At 39.9% G+C, this 17,078-nt stretch overlaps 1 protein-coding gene across 5 annotated transcripts in view; it reads right to left on the bottom strand.

The window, feature by feature from the left end:
- Positions 1 to 15,203, bottom strand: part of CCNT2 (cyclin T2) — a 47,298-nt gene extending 32,095 nt beyond the window's left edge. For 3 of the 5 annotated variants that reach the window (XR_009533187.1, XM_060106443.1, XM_060106445.1), the window contains exons 1-2: positions 15,026 to 15,203; positions 14,116 to 14,197 (exon numbers count right to left, since the gene is read on the bottom strand). Coding sequence is in view for 4 of the 5 variants with exons in the window: in XM_060106443.1 (XP_059962426.1) it covers positions 14,116 to 14,197; positions 15,026 to 15,183 (240 nt within the window). In the remaining variant the exon portion in view is untranslated. Of the gene's footprint in view, positions 1 to 12,162; positions 12,190 to 14,115; positions 14,198 to 15,025 lie in introns of all 5 variants that reach the window. The other 2 variants (XM_060106442.1, XM_060106444.1) reach the window with 1 other exon arrangement.
- Between the last annotated feature and the right edge of the window lie 1,875 nt (positions 15,204 to 17,078).

Here is a 17,078-nt window from a genome sequence, read left to right as displayed (position 1 = left end):
CCTAGAAACAAATGACAATGAAAACACGATGACCCAAAACCTATGGGATGCAGCAAAAGCAGTTCTAAGAGGGAAGTTTATAGCAATACAATCCTACCACAAGAAACAAAAAAATCTCAAATAAACAACCTAAACTTACACCTAAAGCAATTACAGAAAGAAGAACAAAAAACCACCAAAGTTAGCAGAAGGAAAGAAAGCATAAAGATCAGATCAGAAATACATGAAAAAGAAATGAAGGAAATGATAGCAAAGATCAGTAAAACTAAAAGCTGGTACTTTGAGAAGATAAAATTAATAAACCATTAGCCAGACTCATCAAGAAAAAAAGGGAGAAGACTCAAATCCACACAATTAGAAATGAAAAAGGAGAACAACTGACACTGCAGAAATACAAAGGATCATGAGAGATTACTACAAGCAAGTGTATGCCAATATAATGGACAAACTGGAAGAAATGGACATTCTTAGAAAAGCACAACCTTCTGAGACTGAACCAGGAAGAAACAGAAAATATACACAGACCAATCACAAGCACTGAAATTGAAACTGTGATTAAAAATCTTCCAACAAACAAAAGCCCAGGACCAGATGGCTTCACAGGTGAATCCAAACATTTAGAGAAGAGCTAACACCTATCCTTCTCAAACTCTTCCAAAACATACCAGAGGGAGGAACACTCCCAAACTCATTCTACAAGGCCACCATCACTCTGATACCAAAACCAGGCAAGGATGTCACAAAGAAAGAAAACTACAGGCCAATATCACTGATGAACATAGATGCAAAAATCCTCAACAAAATACTAGCAAACAGAATCCAACAGCACATTAAACGGATCATACACCATGATCAAGTGGGGTTTATTGCAGGAATGCAAGGATTCTTCAATATTTTCAATATACGCAAATCAATCAATGTGATACACCGTATTAAACTGACGGAGAAAAACCATATAATCATCTCAATAGATGCAAAAAAAGCTTCTGACAAAATTCAACACCCATGTATGAAAAAAAACCTCCAGAAATTAGGCATAGAGAGAACTTACCTCAACATAATAAAGGCCATATATGACAAACCCACAGCCAACATCGTTCTCAATGGTGAAAAACTGAAAGCATTTCCACTAAGATCAGGAACAAGATAAGGTTGCCCACTCTCACCACTATTATTCAACAGAGTTTTGGAAGTTTTAGCCACAGCAATCAGAGAAGAAAAAGAAATAAAAAGAATCCAAATTGGAAAAGAAGACGTAAAACTGTCACTGTTTGCAGATGACGTGCTACTATACATAGAGAATCCTAAAGATGCTACCAGAAAACCACTAGAGCTAATCAATGAATTTGGTAAAGTAGCAGGATACAAAATTAAAGCACAGAAATCTTTTGCATTCCTATACATCAATGATGAAAAATCTGAAAGAGAAATTAAGGAAACACTCCCATTTACCACTCAACAACAACAACAAAAATACCTAGGAATAAACCTACTTAAGGAGACAAAAGACCTGTATGCAGAAAACTATAAGACACTGATGAAAGAAATTAGAGATGACACAAACAGATGGAGAGATGTATTGTGTTCATGGATTGGAAGAATTAATATTGTTAAAAAGACCATACTATTAACATTGTTAAAAAGACCATACTACTCAAGGCAATCTACAGATTCAGTGCAATCCCTATCAATCTACCAATGGCATTTTTCACAGAACTAGAACAAAAAACTTCACAATTTGTATGGAAACACAAAAGACCCCAAATAGCCAAAGCAACCCTGAGAAAGAAAAACGGAGCTGGAGGAATAAGACTCCCTGACTTCAGACTATACTACAAAGCTACAGTAATCAAGAAAGTATGGTACTGGCACAAAAACAGAAATATAGATCAATGGAACAGGATAGAAAGCCCAGAAATAAATCCACGCACATATGGTCACCTTATCTTTGATAAAGGAGGCAATAATATACAATGGAGAAAAGAGAGCCTCTTCAGTAAGTGGTGCTGGGAAAACTGGACAGCTACATGTAAAAGAATGAAATTAGAACACTCCCTAACACCATACACAAAAATAAACTCAAAATGGATTAAAGACCTAAATATAAGGCCAGACACTATCAAACTCTTAGAGGAAAACATAGGCAGAATACTCTATGACATAAATCACAGCAAGATCCTTTTTGACCCACCTTCTAGAGAAATGGAAATAAAAACAAAAATAAACAAATGGGACCTAATGAAGCTTAAAAGCTTTTGCACAGCAAAGAAAAACATAAACACGATGAAAAGATAACCCTCAGAATGGGAGAAAATATTTGCAAACAAAGCTACTGACAAAATATACGGGCCTCCCTGGTGGCGCAAGTGGTTGAGAGTCCGCCTGCCGATGCAGGGGATACGGGTTCGTGCCCCGGTCTGGGAGGATCCCATATGCCGCGGAGCGGCTGGGCCCGTGAGCCATGGCCGCTGAGCCTGCGCGTCCGGAGCCTGCGCGTCCGGAGCCTGTGCTCCGCAACGGGGGAGGCCACAACAGTGAGAGGCCCGCATACCGAAAAAAAAAAAAAAAAAAAAAAAAAAAATATATACAAGAAGCTCATGCAGCTTAATATCAAAAAAATAAACAAGCCGATCCAAAAATGGGCAGAAGACCTAAACAGACATTTCTCCAAAGAGGATATACAGATTGCCAACAAACACATGAAAGGATGCCGAACATCACTAATCATTAGAGAAATGCAAGTCAAAACTACCGTGAAGTATCACCTCACACCAGTCAGAATGGCCATCATCAAAAAATCTACAAACATGGGCTTCCCTGGTGGCGCAGTGGTTGAGAATCTGCCTGCTAATGCAGGGGACACGGCTTCAAGCCCTGGTCTGGGAGAATCCCACATGCTGCGTAGCAACTAGGCCCGTGAGCCACAACTACCGAGCCTGTGCGTCTGGAGCCTGTGCTCCGCAACAAGAGAGGCCCGCACACAGCGATGAAGAGTGGCCCCCGCTTGCCACAACTAGAGAAAGCCCTCGCATAGAAACGAAGACCCAACAGAGCAAAAATAAATAAATTAATTAATAAACTCCTACCCCCAACATCTTAAAAAAAATCTACAAACAATAAATGCTGGAGAGGGTGTGGAGAACATGGAACCCTCTTGCACTGTTGGTAGGAATGTAAATTGATACAGTCACTATGGAGAACAGTATGGAGGTTCCTTAAAAAACTAAAACTAGAACTACCATACGACCCAGCAATCCCACTACTGGGCATATACCCTGAGAAAACCATAATTCAAAAAGAGTCATGTATCACAATGTTCACTGCAGCTCTATTTACAATAGCCAGGACATGGAAGCAACCTATGTGTCCATCGACACATGAGTGGATAAAGAAGATATGGCATATATACACAATGGAATATTACTGAGCCATAGAAAGAAACGAAACTGAGTTATTTGTAGTGAGGTGGATGGACCTAGAGTCTTTCATATAGAGTGAAGTAAGTCAGGAAGAGAAAGACAAATACCGTATGCTAACACATATATATGGAATCCCCCCCCCCAAAATGGTTCTGAAGAACATAGGGGCAGGACAGGAATAAAGATGCAGATGTAGAGAATGGACTTGACACAGGGAGGGGGAAGGGTAAGCTGGGATGAAGTGAGAGAGTGGCATGGACATATATATACTACCAAATGTAAAGTAGATAGCTAGTGGGAATCAGCCGCAGAGCGCAGGGATATCAGCTAGGTGCTCTGTGTCCACCTAGAGGGGTGGGATAGGGAGGGTGGGAGGGAGACGCAAGAGGGAGGAGATATGTGGATGTATGTATATGTATAGCTGATTAACTCTGTTATACAGCAGAAACTAACACAGCATTGTAAAGCAATTATACTACAATAAAGATGTTAAAAAAAGAGAAAAAAAACGATTCATAACACAAAACCTAAGTAAAAAAGATATGAAATCACACATTCAAAGAGCACATCACACACCTGAGCATATCAACCCAGAACCACCTAGATTTTTAAGGAAAAAAAATCCTTTGACCACTTAGGCAAAAATAAATATAAGAAAGTTAGATCACCACCCAAACTGCCAGCAATGCTTTATACCAGGAAAAAAGAAAAAAGCAATTGTTACATATTTAAGATACTCAAGAAAAGAAAGCACAAGCCAAAAATTTTATATCCAGCAAAACTGACCTTGGATATAAAGGGCACAAACAATTATCAACATCCAAGGATTTAGACAATATTGTTTCCATGATCTTCAAGATAACTTTAAACAATCAAAATGACTACAGAGACTTCAACATACACACTGGTAGTGAACAATACAAATAAAGTTACTTGCAGAACTAAGGTTGAATGAAGATTAAAAGGGAGAGTTTTGTAATGGCTATTTATGATAATGTTGATACAACTTTTAAAAACCAGGGGTGAGAGGGGAAAGCAAACAAAAATATGTTCTCAGTAATTATACTGGTGGTGGTTGTACTGTAATTCTGAAACATGTTTGTGTAATGTGGGATTAACAAGTGATATTGGGATATTTAAATTCTATCATTCCCACATCCTTCAAAACTAAGATTTTTGGTGTGAAAGAAAGGTCACAAAGATGTAGTACAAAAGAGGTTTAAAAAAAAAAAAGTTAAGTAAAAATGCTATTGTTGCTTGAATCAGAATGAATTCCTAAGATATCTTAAATATATGTATTTAAAAAATATATATATAAAACAAGTCCACCTATATTTTGTATAGTTCATATATTTACTGTTAAATGAATAATAAACAATATGTTGATGCGTATAGTGAATACATATTTACTGTACTATGTATTTCCTTCCTGTTTATTGAAGATGCCTAAAAATAAGACAAACATAGCAACAATGAGTATCTCCAGGGTCCAGGTTGATATCTTGAAATACCATTTCTACTAAAAGAAAAAGCAGAGTTTCTTAAAGAAATGGCCATTTCAGCTGTGGATATAAAATATACAGGATGAACCTGGAATATCTTGCTATAACAGATACTAAGGAAACTATCGCAGACTATACGGGTACAGACAGAGTTAGATGGTCCAGCAATTCTACTCCTGGGTATATATTCAAGAGAAACCAAAACATGTATCTACACAAAAACTTACATAAATGTTCATAGTAGCAATATAACAGCCAAAAAGTAGAAACAACCCAAATGTCCACTAACTGATAAATGTATATACAAAATGTGGTATAATGGTAGTTAGCAAGAAAAATAAATGAAGTACTGATACATGCTACAACACAGATGAACCTTGAAAATATTATGTACTAAGTGAAAGAGGCCAGTCACAAAGGACCACACATTGAATGATTCCATTTATAGGGACTGTCCAGAATAGGCTGGTTGGAAGAATGGGAAGAGATGGCTAAAGGATGTGGGATTTCTTCTTGGGGTGATACGGATTTCTAAAATTGATGTACAACTTTGTGAATGTACGCAGAAACCACTGAATTGTACACTTTCAAAGGATGAAATATATGGTATGTGAATTTTATCTCAACAAAGGTGGTAAATATAGGGCAAGAATCAAGTATTTATTCTGCCTTTCCTATATGAACTTGTACCACCGGATGTCCAAATAGTGATGAATCACAACATTTCACTATACAAACATTCCAATTAATAAATGAAGAAGAAATGACAGAATTAAAGTATCACAATGAATAAAAGGATCTAGGCATTGAATATCAACAGCTGCTAACACCACAAAAAGACAACCAGACATTAGGTGCCTGCGGATTAAAGAATATAACATCACCTGTAGTCCTGCCAAAGGGATCTAACATGAGTCTGATCAAATTTCTGGATCCAACTGGCAATTTGCAGGGAATACACCAACAAAGGAACATAATAAACTGCACCATGAATATACAGTTAGCAAAACCCAGACAGGTGGAAACTCTACAGGTATAATGTCCTAGGTCTTTCAACAGATAAAATTTAAGTAAAAGAAAGGGATAGAGGGGAAACCTGTACCTTGAGAGATTTAAGAAACCTATCAAATCTTTAATAATGGGAAAGGATAGAACAGTTTTTCTATCCCTTTGTGGAGGGAAGGAAAGGGTTGACATTGGGATGGAGAACATGAAGGCACTTCTGGGGTAGTTAGCAAAGTTCCCTTGTTTGATTTGAGTGGTAGTTACAAAGTTGTTTACCTTGTAATAATTCACTATGCTATATATTTAGTGGTTTTACATGTTTGTGTTTCATTTTATAACAATTAAAAAAACCCACTTCCTCCGCGCTTCCACTGTTGGGGGGCACGGGTTCGACCCCTGGTCGGGGAACTAAGATCTTGCATGCCACGTGGCATGGCCAAAAAAACTCAACCAACCAACCAACCAAAAAACACAAAGAAACCCACTTCATTTCATATATGCACAGTTACATTACAGCACTAAAGTATACCAAATAGATGAAATAGAACAGGAGGTGAACAGGACCCAAAGGATAAGGTCAGAGAATCAAACAGAAGTGAAAGAGTGGAGTTATCTGGGGAATGGTTTATGAAGAGTTGGAACTTCAGCTCAGTCTCACAACCTGACAGGTCAGGATCACATGAAAAGTGAAGGGAAAGCACCACATGGAAAAATAGGGGTGCACAATGTGTAAATCCTAAGATTGATGTATGGCTGAAGGAGGAATTGGGGCCTAACTCAAAAGAGGACTTCACTGGATTTCACCCAATGAGAAAAGCAAAATCTGAGAGTATTTTCATTATTCACTTGTATACTCATCTCCTCCTTAGAAATCACTGGCATCAATAATTAGTGTGCCCTATTTCTGAAACACATTAGGAACATTTCTTAAGCACATTAGACACAAGCGAGAACTGCAGCATGCGATCAGGCTAGGGATCTAGGTTCAAATGCCAATCACATACGGCTACTTTCTGGACAAGTAACTTAGTAATTGCATCTGTTTCCTCAGGAGGAGAATACTTCAGCTGCCATAAGTAAAATGCCTATTACATAGTGGAATTTTTTAAAAAAATAAATTTATTTATTTTATTTCTTTATTTTTGGTTGCATTGGGTTTTTGTTGCCGCGCACGGGCTTTCTCTAGTTGCAGCGAGCGGGGACTACTCTTTGTTGCAGTGTGTGGGCTTCTCATTGCAGTGGCTTCTCTTGTTGCAGAGCACGGGCTCTAGGTGCACGGGCCTCAGCTGTGGCATGCGGGCTCAGTAGTTGTGACTCATGGGCTATAGAGTGCAGGCTCAGTAGTTATGGCGCACAGGCTTAGTTGCTCTCCAGCACGTGGTATCTTCCTGGACCAGGGCTCGAACCCATGTCCCCTGCATGGGCAGGCGGATTCTTAACCACTGTACCACCAGGGAAGCCCTACAGAGTGGGATCTTAATAAATTTTCATCCACACAATTTATAGTTGAAAAGGAATTTAGAAATCATCTAGTCTAATAATCTCAAATTTACAATCTAGGAAACGTGTTTGGTCAGTACATATCATTTTGAACATAAAAGATACAGAATACGTCCATTATTGCAGAAAGTTCTACTGGACAGCCCTACAGTATTTCCCAGTAGCATTAATGGATTTTGAACATAAGATTATTCTTCGACTAATTGCTTTATTAAATTAAAAGGCAGAAGCATAAATGAGCTATAATATAAACAACCACTCAGATTTCAAAGACATTTTACTTTAATAGGTAAAAGAATGAAACATGCTGATTTAACGTCTACAAAACGGCCAGTGTACAGTCATCTCTCAGTAGCCACAGGCGGGGGATTGGTTCTAGGACCCCTCCACATTTACCGAAATCCATGGATACTCAAGCCTCTTAATATAAAATGGCATAGTAATGGCATATATCCTACGCACATCCTTACTTACACTTCAAGTCATCTCTAGATTACTTATAATACCTAATACAATGCAAATGCTATGTAAATAGTTACTGGTGTGGGGTAAATACAAGTTTTGCTTTTTGTAAATGAATTTTTTCCCAAACATTTTTGATCTGCAGTTGGTTGAATCCACAGATGCAGAACCCACAGACATGGAGGGCTGACTGTATAACAGTTTATGAGACACAAGGGAAACATCAAAATTTAAACGAACAGTCTTCAACTTTAGCAGGCATCAGTATCACCTGGGAAGCTTGTTAAGGGAGAGGATCCCAGGTCCCACCACAAATATTCTGATTACATAGGTCTAAGGTACAGCCCACGAAAGCATATTTTAGAGGAGCATCCTGATAATTCTCATGCCGACGTTGGTGAATCACAACTGGCACATCACAAAAGCTTTACACATCAACTGCTTTTAGTGAAAAATTTCAGGGCTATGAAAAGATTCCTAGTAACAGATACTTGAGGCAGAAATACTGATAACTGCATGAACAATGGAGTCTAGATCTGGGTGCGATTTTTAGCTTTTGTCACTCAGCTGCTGTGTGACTTCAGACGAAGTGTTTAACCTTTATGATTCTTTTCTTCCTTATCTGGGGTAAGAAAGAGAATATCAACCTTAAGTAAATGTTTAGGAACCACATACCAAAATAAACCTAACAAGGAAAAACAAACGCCAAAACCCAAGAATCTCTATGAAATCTCATGAAAAAACCCATGAAATCCCATTTCAAAACCCATGAAATCAGTAAATAAATATAGGTGGACATTTATCTCCAGATAAACATAAAGGTTTGTTTAATGAAATAAAGCAAAATTAAAGGCTGGTAGATTTGAGTAACAAAAAAATTTATGTCAAAACCCACCATAGGGCTTCCCTGGTGGTGCAGTGGTTGAGAGTCAGCCTGCTGATGCAGGGGACACGGGTTCGTGCCCCGGTCCGGGAAGATCCCACATGCCATGGAGCGGCTAGGCCCGTGAGCCATGGCTGCTGAGCCTGCACGTCCGGAGCTCCGCAACGGGAGAGGCCATAACAGTGAGAGGCCCGCGTACCGCAAAAAACAAAACAAAAAAACCCCAAATAAAACCCCACCATAAACAAAATTAGAAACCAAACTACTAAAATATCTTCTAATATTGTAAGATTCATAACAAACTCAAGTAAGAGGCTAAAAAACACATTAGTACTTAACAGAAAAGTAACATTAACAAGCTAAATTTAAACTTTAAATTTTAGAAATACCAAAAAGTTTCCCTAAAGCCCCCAATTAGAAAAAGATTACAAATGTGATCTTTGTTCTTATGGTCCTTGAAGAATTATAGATAAATAGGCTATTTCTTACTAGAACAGATAAAATTCACCAAACACTCAAAATTAATCTAGTGACGATAACATAGCTTTTAGTCTCACTGCTTAACTCTTTAGGTTTACCCATGGTTTTTTCAACCTCAGCACTACTGACATTTTGTACCAGGTAACTTTTTGTTTTGCAGGAATATCCTATGCATTGTAGGATGTTTAGCAGCATCCCCGGCTTCTATCCACCAGATGACAGTAGTACCCCTTTCCCATCTGTGACAACCAAAAATATCTCTAAACATTGTAAAATGTCCCTTGGTGGACAAAGCTGCCTCTGGTTGAGATCCACTGGGTCAATCTATACTATCCTTTTCTGGTGCCATATTAAAAAGTACTTCTCCAGAAACAGCCACATCTAACCCCAACTAGGACCAGTCCAATTCTGTCTGTTCTCATATTGCTGTTGTGTGCTGGATCTAAGAACTGTGAAAAAAGCAAACAAAAACCCTTTTCTGTGCTGAAAAAAATACACACATATATGCTTGCACAAGCAAAAACTATTTCTGAAAGGGCACACAGAAACTGTGCACAGCAAATGCTGTAGGGCAGGGGGCTTAGATACCTGGATGGGAGGGAGGTTTATCATATCCCTTTATCTACTGTTTTCATTTACCATGTGTCTGTTAGTTTTCAATAATAAAACATTTAAAATGTGTCTATGTGGGGAGGATGAATATAGAGGAAAATGTAGAAGAATTCACTCAACAGACCTGTGAGCAACAAGATTTGATACATTCTATTGACAAACTATTGCCAAATATCAACTTTATGTGAGGTACTGGTGAGTATAGCCAAAAAAGAAAGGAAACAACACCCCCCCGTCCTTTTGGGGCAAGGGGGTTACATTTAACTTTATCTAGATTCCTATGTTTGAGAGAAATTTAGGGTTTTCACAATATAAATTTAAACAAAATCCTTAACTAACCAAATTGCCCAAAATGTTATTCTTTCACAAGTAGCAATTGTTTATGACAATTTTATGAGCAATTTGAGTATAAATAAGCAACAGTTGGTGTAAACTGAATGAAATCTACCATTAAAAAATCTTGAGGGTTTCCCTGGTGGCGCAGTGGTTGGGAGTCTGCCTGCCAATGCAGGGGACGCGGGTTCGGGCCCTGGTCTGGGAAGATCCCACATGCCGCGGAGCCACTAGGCCCGTGAGCCACAACTACTGAGCCTGCGCGTCTGGAGCCTGTGCTCCGCGACAAGAGAGACCGCAATAGTGAGAGGCCCGTGCACTGCGATGAAGAGTGGCCCCCACTTGCCACAACTGGAGAAAGCCCTCGCACAGAAACGAAGACCCAACACAGCCATAAATAAATAAATAAATAAATTAAAAAAAAATCTTGAATAAATTTCTATGCAAAGACTTAATAAAAATTAGAATGGGAGAACGCTTTATTATCGGACAAAGAACAGGGATTGTGGGCACTTTTCTAGAGAGAGAAAAGAATGGTTTTCCTTTAAATCACTTAAGTCTTTACAGGGGAAGAAAGGAATGCAAAAAGAAAATCTTTAAATTTTCAAACGGTATCTACTAGTCAAGAACCAAGTCAACTGAGAAAGATTAAGACTGCAAGCAAAAAGTGGTAATCAAATTTTAGCACAAGCAAATACAAGTTCCTTTATGCATATCAGCTGACTAATCTTAGATGTATTAAGTGAAACTCAGATATGACATAGATGGTGCATTCTTAGATGTCATCATAGTCAAAAATCATTAGTTCTGGGGGCCTCCCTGGTGGCGCAGTGGTTAAGAGTCCGCCTGCCGATGCAGGGGATACGGGTTCGTGCCCCGGTCTGGGAGGATCCCATATGCCGCGGAGCGGCTGGGCCCGTGAGCCATGGCCGCTGGGCCTGCGCATCCGGAGCCTGTGCTCCGCAACGGGAGAGGCCACAACAGTGAGAGGCCCACATACCGCAAAAAAAAAAAAAAAAGAAAAAAAAATCATTAGTTCTGAATACTGCCCTTAACTTACTGTGTACTCTTGAGACCTTAAACAAAGCTACATTTAAATTTTGGCATACTATAATGTTTCAATTGCTGCAGCTCAAAAAAGAGGCAACAGAACTAAAGAAAGAGAAGATTAAAATGATCACATGAATTGGAGAGAGATATGAGACTAGACCATGACCAACAAAAATACTAAGAGTGTGTTTTTTACAACCTCATCTTAAGAGAACTCTGAAGACTTGGAATTAATATAAGAAACAAATGCATCATAACTTGACTAACCAAACTAATGAACAGTTTCTAGGAAAAGCTGGGTCAATATCTATTCTACGACTGACACTGGGAGGGTGCTCTCCCACAGTACATACTTTGTGGAGGCACTGCTGGTTCCAGGGCTCTTTTATATACTTCATTAGATTTATCTTGAGCTTGATCCAGCAAGGCCATTCTTCAATTACTAATCTCAATTACATAAACCTCACTGCATCCAGTGAGCAAAGGATAGATTTATTTAATTAGGTTACATATAAAAGTCATTTCCTGCTGGTAGCCATCCAACCTTCTAAAAAGAGAAAGTAACAATGATAAAAGACAGCTCCGTTGACACTAACTTTTAACACAAGACCAACTTGACCTTTAGGGGATTTTTTTACTTTTAAATTTGTTAATGTGAAAAAATAAAATAAAGCCACATAAATATTTTTAAATATTTTAACATAATGAATGCATATTTATTATAAAACTAGATATATGTTGTTACTAGCATCTTTAAATTGAAGCTTGTTATACGGTTTAATTTACCGAATGGTGTTCAATTTACTTAGTGGTGGAGACTCATGCTTTTTTAAAATCTACCATGACATTCCATTATAACCTTGTAAGAAAAATTTTCCCAGTGATGTCAGGGAGTATGAATTTGAAAGTGACTCACATTCAATTTGAGACCACCCCCTTCACCCTAAAAGAATAGGGAAAAAAAAAAAGATAAAAGAGTGAGGCTGTGCAATTGATGCAAGTGTACCAACACAAATAAATATTAAAACCACTTTTGATAAAATAGCAAAGGTAAAAAAGACAATGGTTACATATGAAGGGTGCAATTTACTTCTCAAAACAGAAATTAGCATCAGATTTCAATTATTCTCCTAATAACGACTCAATGTAAAACACTGGTCTGCCTTTATACACACAGAAGATAGAAAGTAGGGTAATAAAAATGAATACTCTGGCTTTCTTATTAAATGATGACATTTAAATAAAATCATAAGAGTTAGAATGCAAGTGACCTGGGCTTCACCAGTCAACTTAAAGTTACAGCTGTGAATTTTGGCTGTTAAGTAAGGTTTTGCTTTAAAGCACACCAACCAGGCCATAGAGACAAATTATGAAAGACGGAGGGTTCAAAAGAAGTGTAGTCTTGTGGTGAAATCACTACTGAAGTAGAAAAGTAAGCAAATAGGACATCTGTAGCCACATCAAGAATTTCCAGAACTATTTTGATTTGTGATTCCTACCAGAATATTCCAGGGCTATTTAAGGGAAGCCATACTTATATTAGTATTCATCAGTTCACTACTGCCTTAGGAGACAATTTAAATAAAAATGTATTTCTCTCAATCTAAATGTTATACCAAAAAGGCTTCCTCTCTCTTCCATAACACTATCACTGACCTAAGTTCTGTGTACAAGAAATAAGTGGGAAAATATAAACAGCAAGAATCAAACAGATTTAAAAGATGAAAAGTAGAAGCAGTGGAGACTGCAAGAGACCAAAATGTATACTGTTTAATATAAACCTATGTGCCAATCTGATAAACCAAATCAGATTTATGATCAGAAGAGATTAAAATAGGAATCAATCTAAACTATGAAGCTTTTCATTCCAACTAAAAAAAAGGACCTTTTCAAAGACTGTTTTCTTAAAAGGTTCTAATGACAATCCACAAATTGCATAAAGTCTTCCAGGGTCAACTTCTCCACACTCTTTTCAGAATAGCATTCTATAAATAGCTGTGAGCAAAAAATATGGTGAGAAATAATGTAGAGCTAAATATTTCTAAACAATATGCAATTTCCTTTGATAACAGGTACAACACAGTATTCGTGTTTCTCTGAAAAGAACAGACACCGAAGTGCCGTTTTCATAACTTAAAATGAAAATTTCAACTAAATGCCACTACTCAGCTTGTCAAAATTTACAGAATATGTTCCAAATCAGTACTTTAGTATTGGAAGGTAAGATTTACTTCAAACTAATTGTACATACACAGACACACCTCTGACATAGTATTTCTGAAGCAAGACACCATTCAAACCACCAAAAATTTAAGTAGACAACTAATGCTAAAATGTGATAAACAAGAACGTTTTACAACTTAAATTGTGTTAGCAAATGAAACATTTCTGCTAAACATTTAACTCTTTCAAAGGGTCATTTGAAAACAATGTTACAATTAAACTAAGCCCAATTCACAGTACTTGAAGCAATATGAGTCCAATACAATTAAGATGTACAACAGAATGACTGGGTTTTCTACAATTACATTGTACCTATAAATTGTTCAAATGTTGAGTGTAAAATTTAAATGAATACCAATGTAATAAATACTCTTTGAGAAGAGAAATGCTTCTGATTTATCTCTTAGCTCAAAAGACCTGGCAGAGCCTGACACAGCGCCTGGCAGCTTGTCAACACAAATTAAAAAACAAACCAACCAACCAGAAACCCCACATTTGAAGCAAAATGTTTACCACGCGATTCACCTTCACTGTTAACTTAGAACATTAAATACAATAGTAAAATCCACGACCAACTTTTTTCTGCGTATCGATTATATATTAAAATTTGGTTGTTTCAAAAACAGATTAGTAAAACAGTACTTACATTTCTATTGAATTTGGTGAAAGAATGGTGCATGTAAAACCTGTGCATATAAACAATCGCAGTGTTTATTGTAAGCTGAGAGCTGGAAAGTTAACATTTAGGAAATATCGGAGAAAAACAAGATCTCTTTTCCAAAACTATTTTGAAGGAAAATTCCCGATCTACGGTTCTTTTCCAAGGCCCCCGTTCACTCAAAACCAATCCCCAAACTGTAATAATAAGGAACTAAATACCCACAGGATGGTGGCGTGGGGGCTGGCGGATGGAAAAGGCTCCCCACCGAATAAATAGCCGGAATAATAACAAATGCCGACCATTCCACTCCAATACTGCTATTAAGCGAGCCCAGGAAGGATTTATCAATGGCTACGACTAAACCCAAAATCAAACCAGTTGAAACACGCGCGCGCGCACCCATGCAAAACCATGCCAGGAACATAAAGACGTCCCGTGCGCTCCCAAGGTACAAGAGAACCGCCATCAAACCGGCGATGAGAGCGGGGAAAGGCTGCAGAGAACACTTACGCCTTTCAGCATCTCCCTCCTAGCTCTCAACCCCTTCTCGGACTAGAAGTAGAAGCAGCCGCCTCTTTTCTGCGATAATCCCTAAGATTTCCCTCTCGCCCGGGCGGCACTTCCATCCCCCGCCGTCACCACGCGCGGCCCCAAACAGATTACACAACGCAGCCTCCCGGCCCGCGTTCACCGGACTCCCTTTCTCCTCCCCTCCTCCGCCGCCGGCCGCTCGGAGCCTCCAGGACCCTAGCTTGTCTTCCCTTACGGTGCGGCCGAGGCCCAGGAAAGACCGAGGCGGCGGCGCCATGTTCGCGGGGCACCAGGCCCGGCGACCGGGCGAGTAGTGAGGGGAACAGGGCGTGAGAGGCGCAGGGCCAAAAATAGGAAAGGATACACATTGAGACGCTGTCCCATGTCCTGGATGAGGTTGGCCGCCTGCTGGCGGTACGAGAGCTCTTTATCCGCCTCCACTCCGCAGCGGCGGCTCGGCGTGTTCTCCAGCTGTTCCCGAGTAAAGAACCAGCGAGAAGAAGCTCCACGGCCGGACGCCATGACACTTCCTCCTCCGCCCGCTCCCTCACCCACCCCCCGCCCCTCCCGGCTCGCGGACACCCAGCCAAGGCCGCGCGGCCCCGCCCCACTCCGCTCGCCGTAGATCACGCACCACCCTTTTTCACCACCGCCACCGCCCGTGCGCGTGCGCGGGAGCCGCCCTACCGGCTCGCCCTAGTCTTTTGCTTTCTTTTTCCGGCCCGGGCCTCGCTCTCGCGCACGGGACCACAATGCTCCGCGCCTCTTGTCATTTGGAGGCGCCCAAAGGTGGGGGTAGGCTGGAAGGGAAAGGTCAGCGCGGTGCATGCCGGGCCTAGGATTGGCTGGGAGAAGGGCGGGGAGGAGAGGCGAGAAGAGGCTGGTTTCGTGTCGGGTGGCGAGAGACGCGGGCGGGCGGCTGCGCCGTGGGGCCTGGGCGTGGGCTCTGAAATCCCGGCTGGTTCTTGGGCCGGGAGTCTGGCGGTGCTTTAAAAAACAGAAGAACCTTCCTCTGTTGCAGTCGCGCGCCACATCCTCCATTTTCCTCTAGCGTCGGTCTGCGCAGTCTCGTAGGCTCCCGACTCCGGAGTCCCCGAGGGACAGCCTCCGCCCAGCGGGCGGCTCTGGGAAGGACCTACCTGGGAAAGGGTGCATAAGAAATGCTTCCCCCCTTCCCCCCCCCGCACCCGCCTACGTTTGTGCCGCACTTTATTTTTTTCTACATTATCTTATTTGAATCCTACGACCACGCAGGCCGTGGGTTTATTTTTTTAATTGCTTGCCAAAGGTTATCTGATGAGCAACCAGAGGAGCTGAATTTCTAAACTAGGTTTGGAGTCCCTATCTGTAGTGTGTTTTCAAATCAGTCAGTTTGAAAGAGAAGGTTAAAGAGAAGCAGATAGTGTAAAAGGAACTGAGTTAAAAAGTTATCAGTGTTTAATATGGTAACACCGCACATATCTATTGATTAACTCTTTATCCTGTCCCTGCAAGAAATTTTGCAGACTGGGAGTCGGTGGGCCTCTGGCTCTGAGCCAACGCCTAATGTGTGTGAATAAAGTTGCTAACTTTTAAATTTTAGCTATTTGCCAAAGATACAGCGTATAGGAAGACATACTTTTTTGTTTGCATTGTTATATCAGGATTCCTTTTTAAATTAACTTTTATTGGAGTATAGTTGCTTTACGATGTTGTGTTGGTTTCTGCTGTACAGCAAAGTGAATCAGCTATAAGTATACGTATATCCCGTCTTTTTTGGATTTCCTTCCCATTTAGGATACCACAGAGCATTGAGTAGAGTTCCCTGTGCTCTACAGTAGGTTCTCATTAGTTATCTGTTTTATACATAGTAGTGTATACATGCAGGAAGTCATACTTCGAAAGGCAATAAATACTACTTTTCATTGAGTTCTTGATTATATCTCCAGGCTTTTGTCATTGTTTCGGGGCTGCTCAATGTACTGATATACCTTGGCTCTGCCTGCCCCCGTCAGGCCACAGTGTTGAGCTGTTGATTTGGTAGGCAGCTATCGTGAACATTGTCTAACTTCGTACCTACCTTGCCTCACATCTTAGGCTGCTTAGAGGTTCCAGGATAGATTGACTTAAAGCAGCATTTTAAAAGTGTCTGCCTCCAACGCTCATTCATGATAAAAGCTCCGACAAACTAGGAATAGAGGAGAACTTCTTCAACTTGATGAAGAACGTTTATAAAAACCTTACAGCATACTTAATGGTGAGAAACTAGAAGCTTTCCTGATAAGGCATGGATGTCCCCTGTCACTGCTCCTTTCAACGTTGTATTATAAGTCTTATAAGAAAAGGAAATCAAAGCTAAGCAGATTGGGAAGAAAGAAATAAAACTGACTTTGTTCATGGATAACATAGTTGTTCATGTAGAAAATCTCAGAGTACTA

The sequence above is a fragment of the Mesoplodon densirostris genome, chromosome 8 (assembly GCF_025265405.1).
Source record: "Mesoplodon densirostris isolate mMesDen1 chromosome 8, mMesDen1 primary haplotype, whole genome shotgun sequence".
NCBI classification, from domain to species: Eukaryota; Metazoa; Chordata; class Mammalia; order Artiodactyla; family Ziphiidae; genus Mesoplodon; species Mesoplodon densirostris.
The sequence above is the reverse complement of the archived record's forward strand: the minus strand, read 5'-3'. Positions and strand labels throughout refer to the sequence as shown.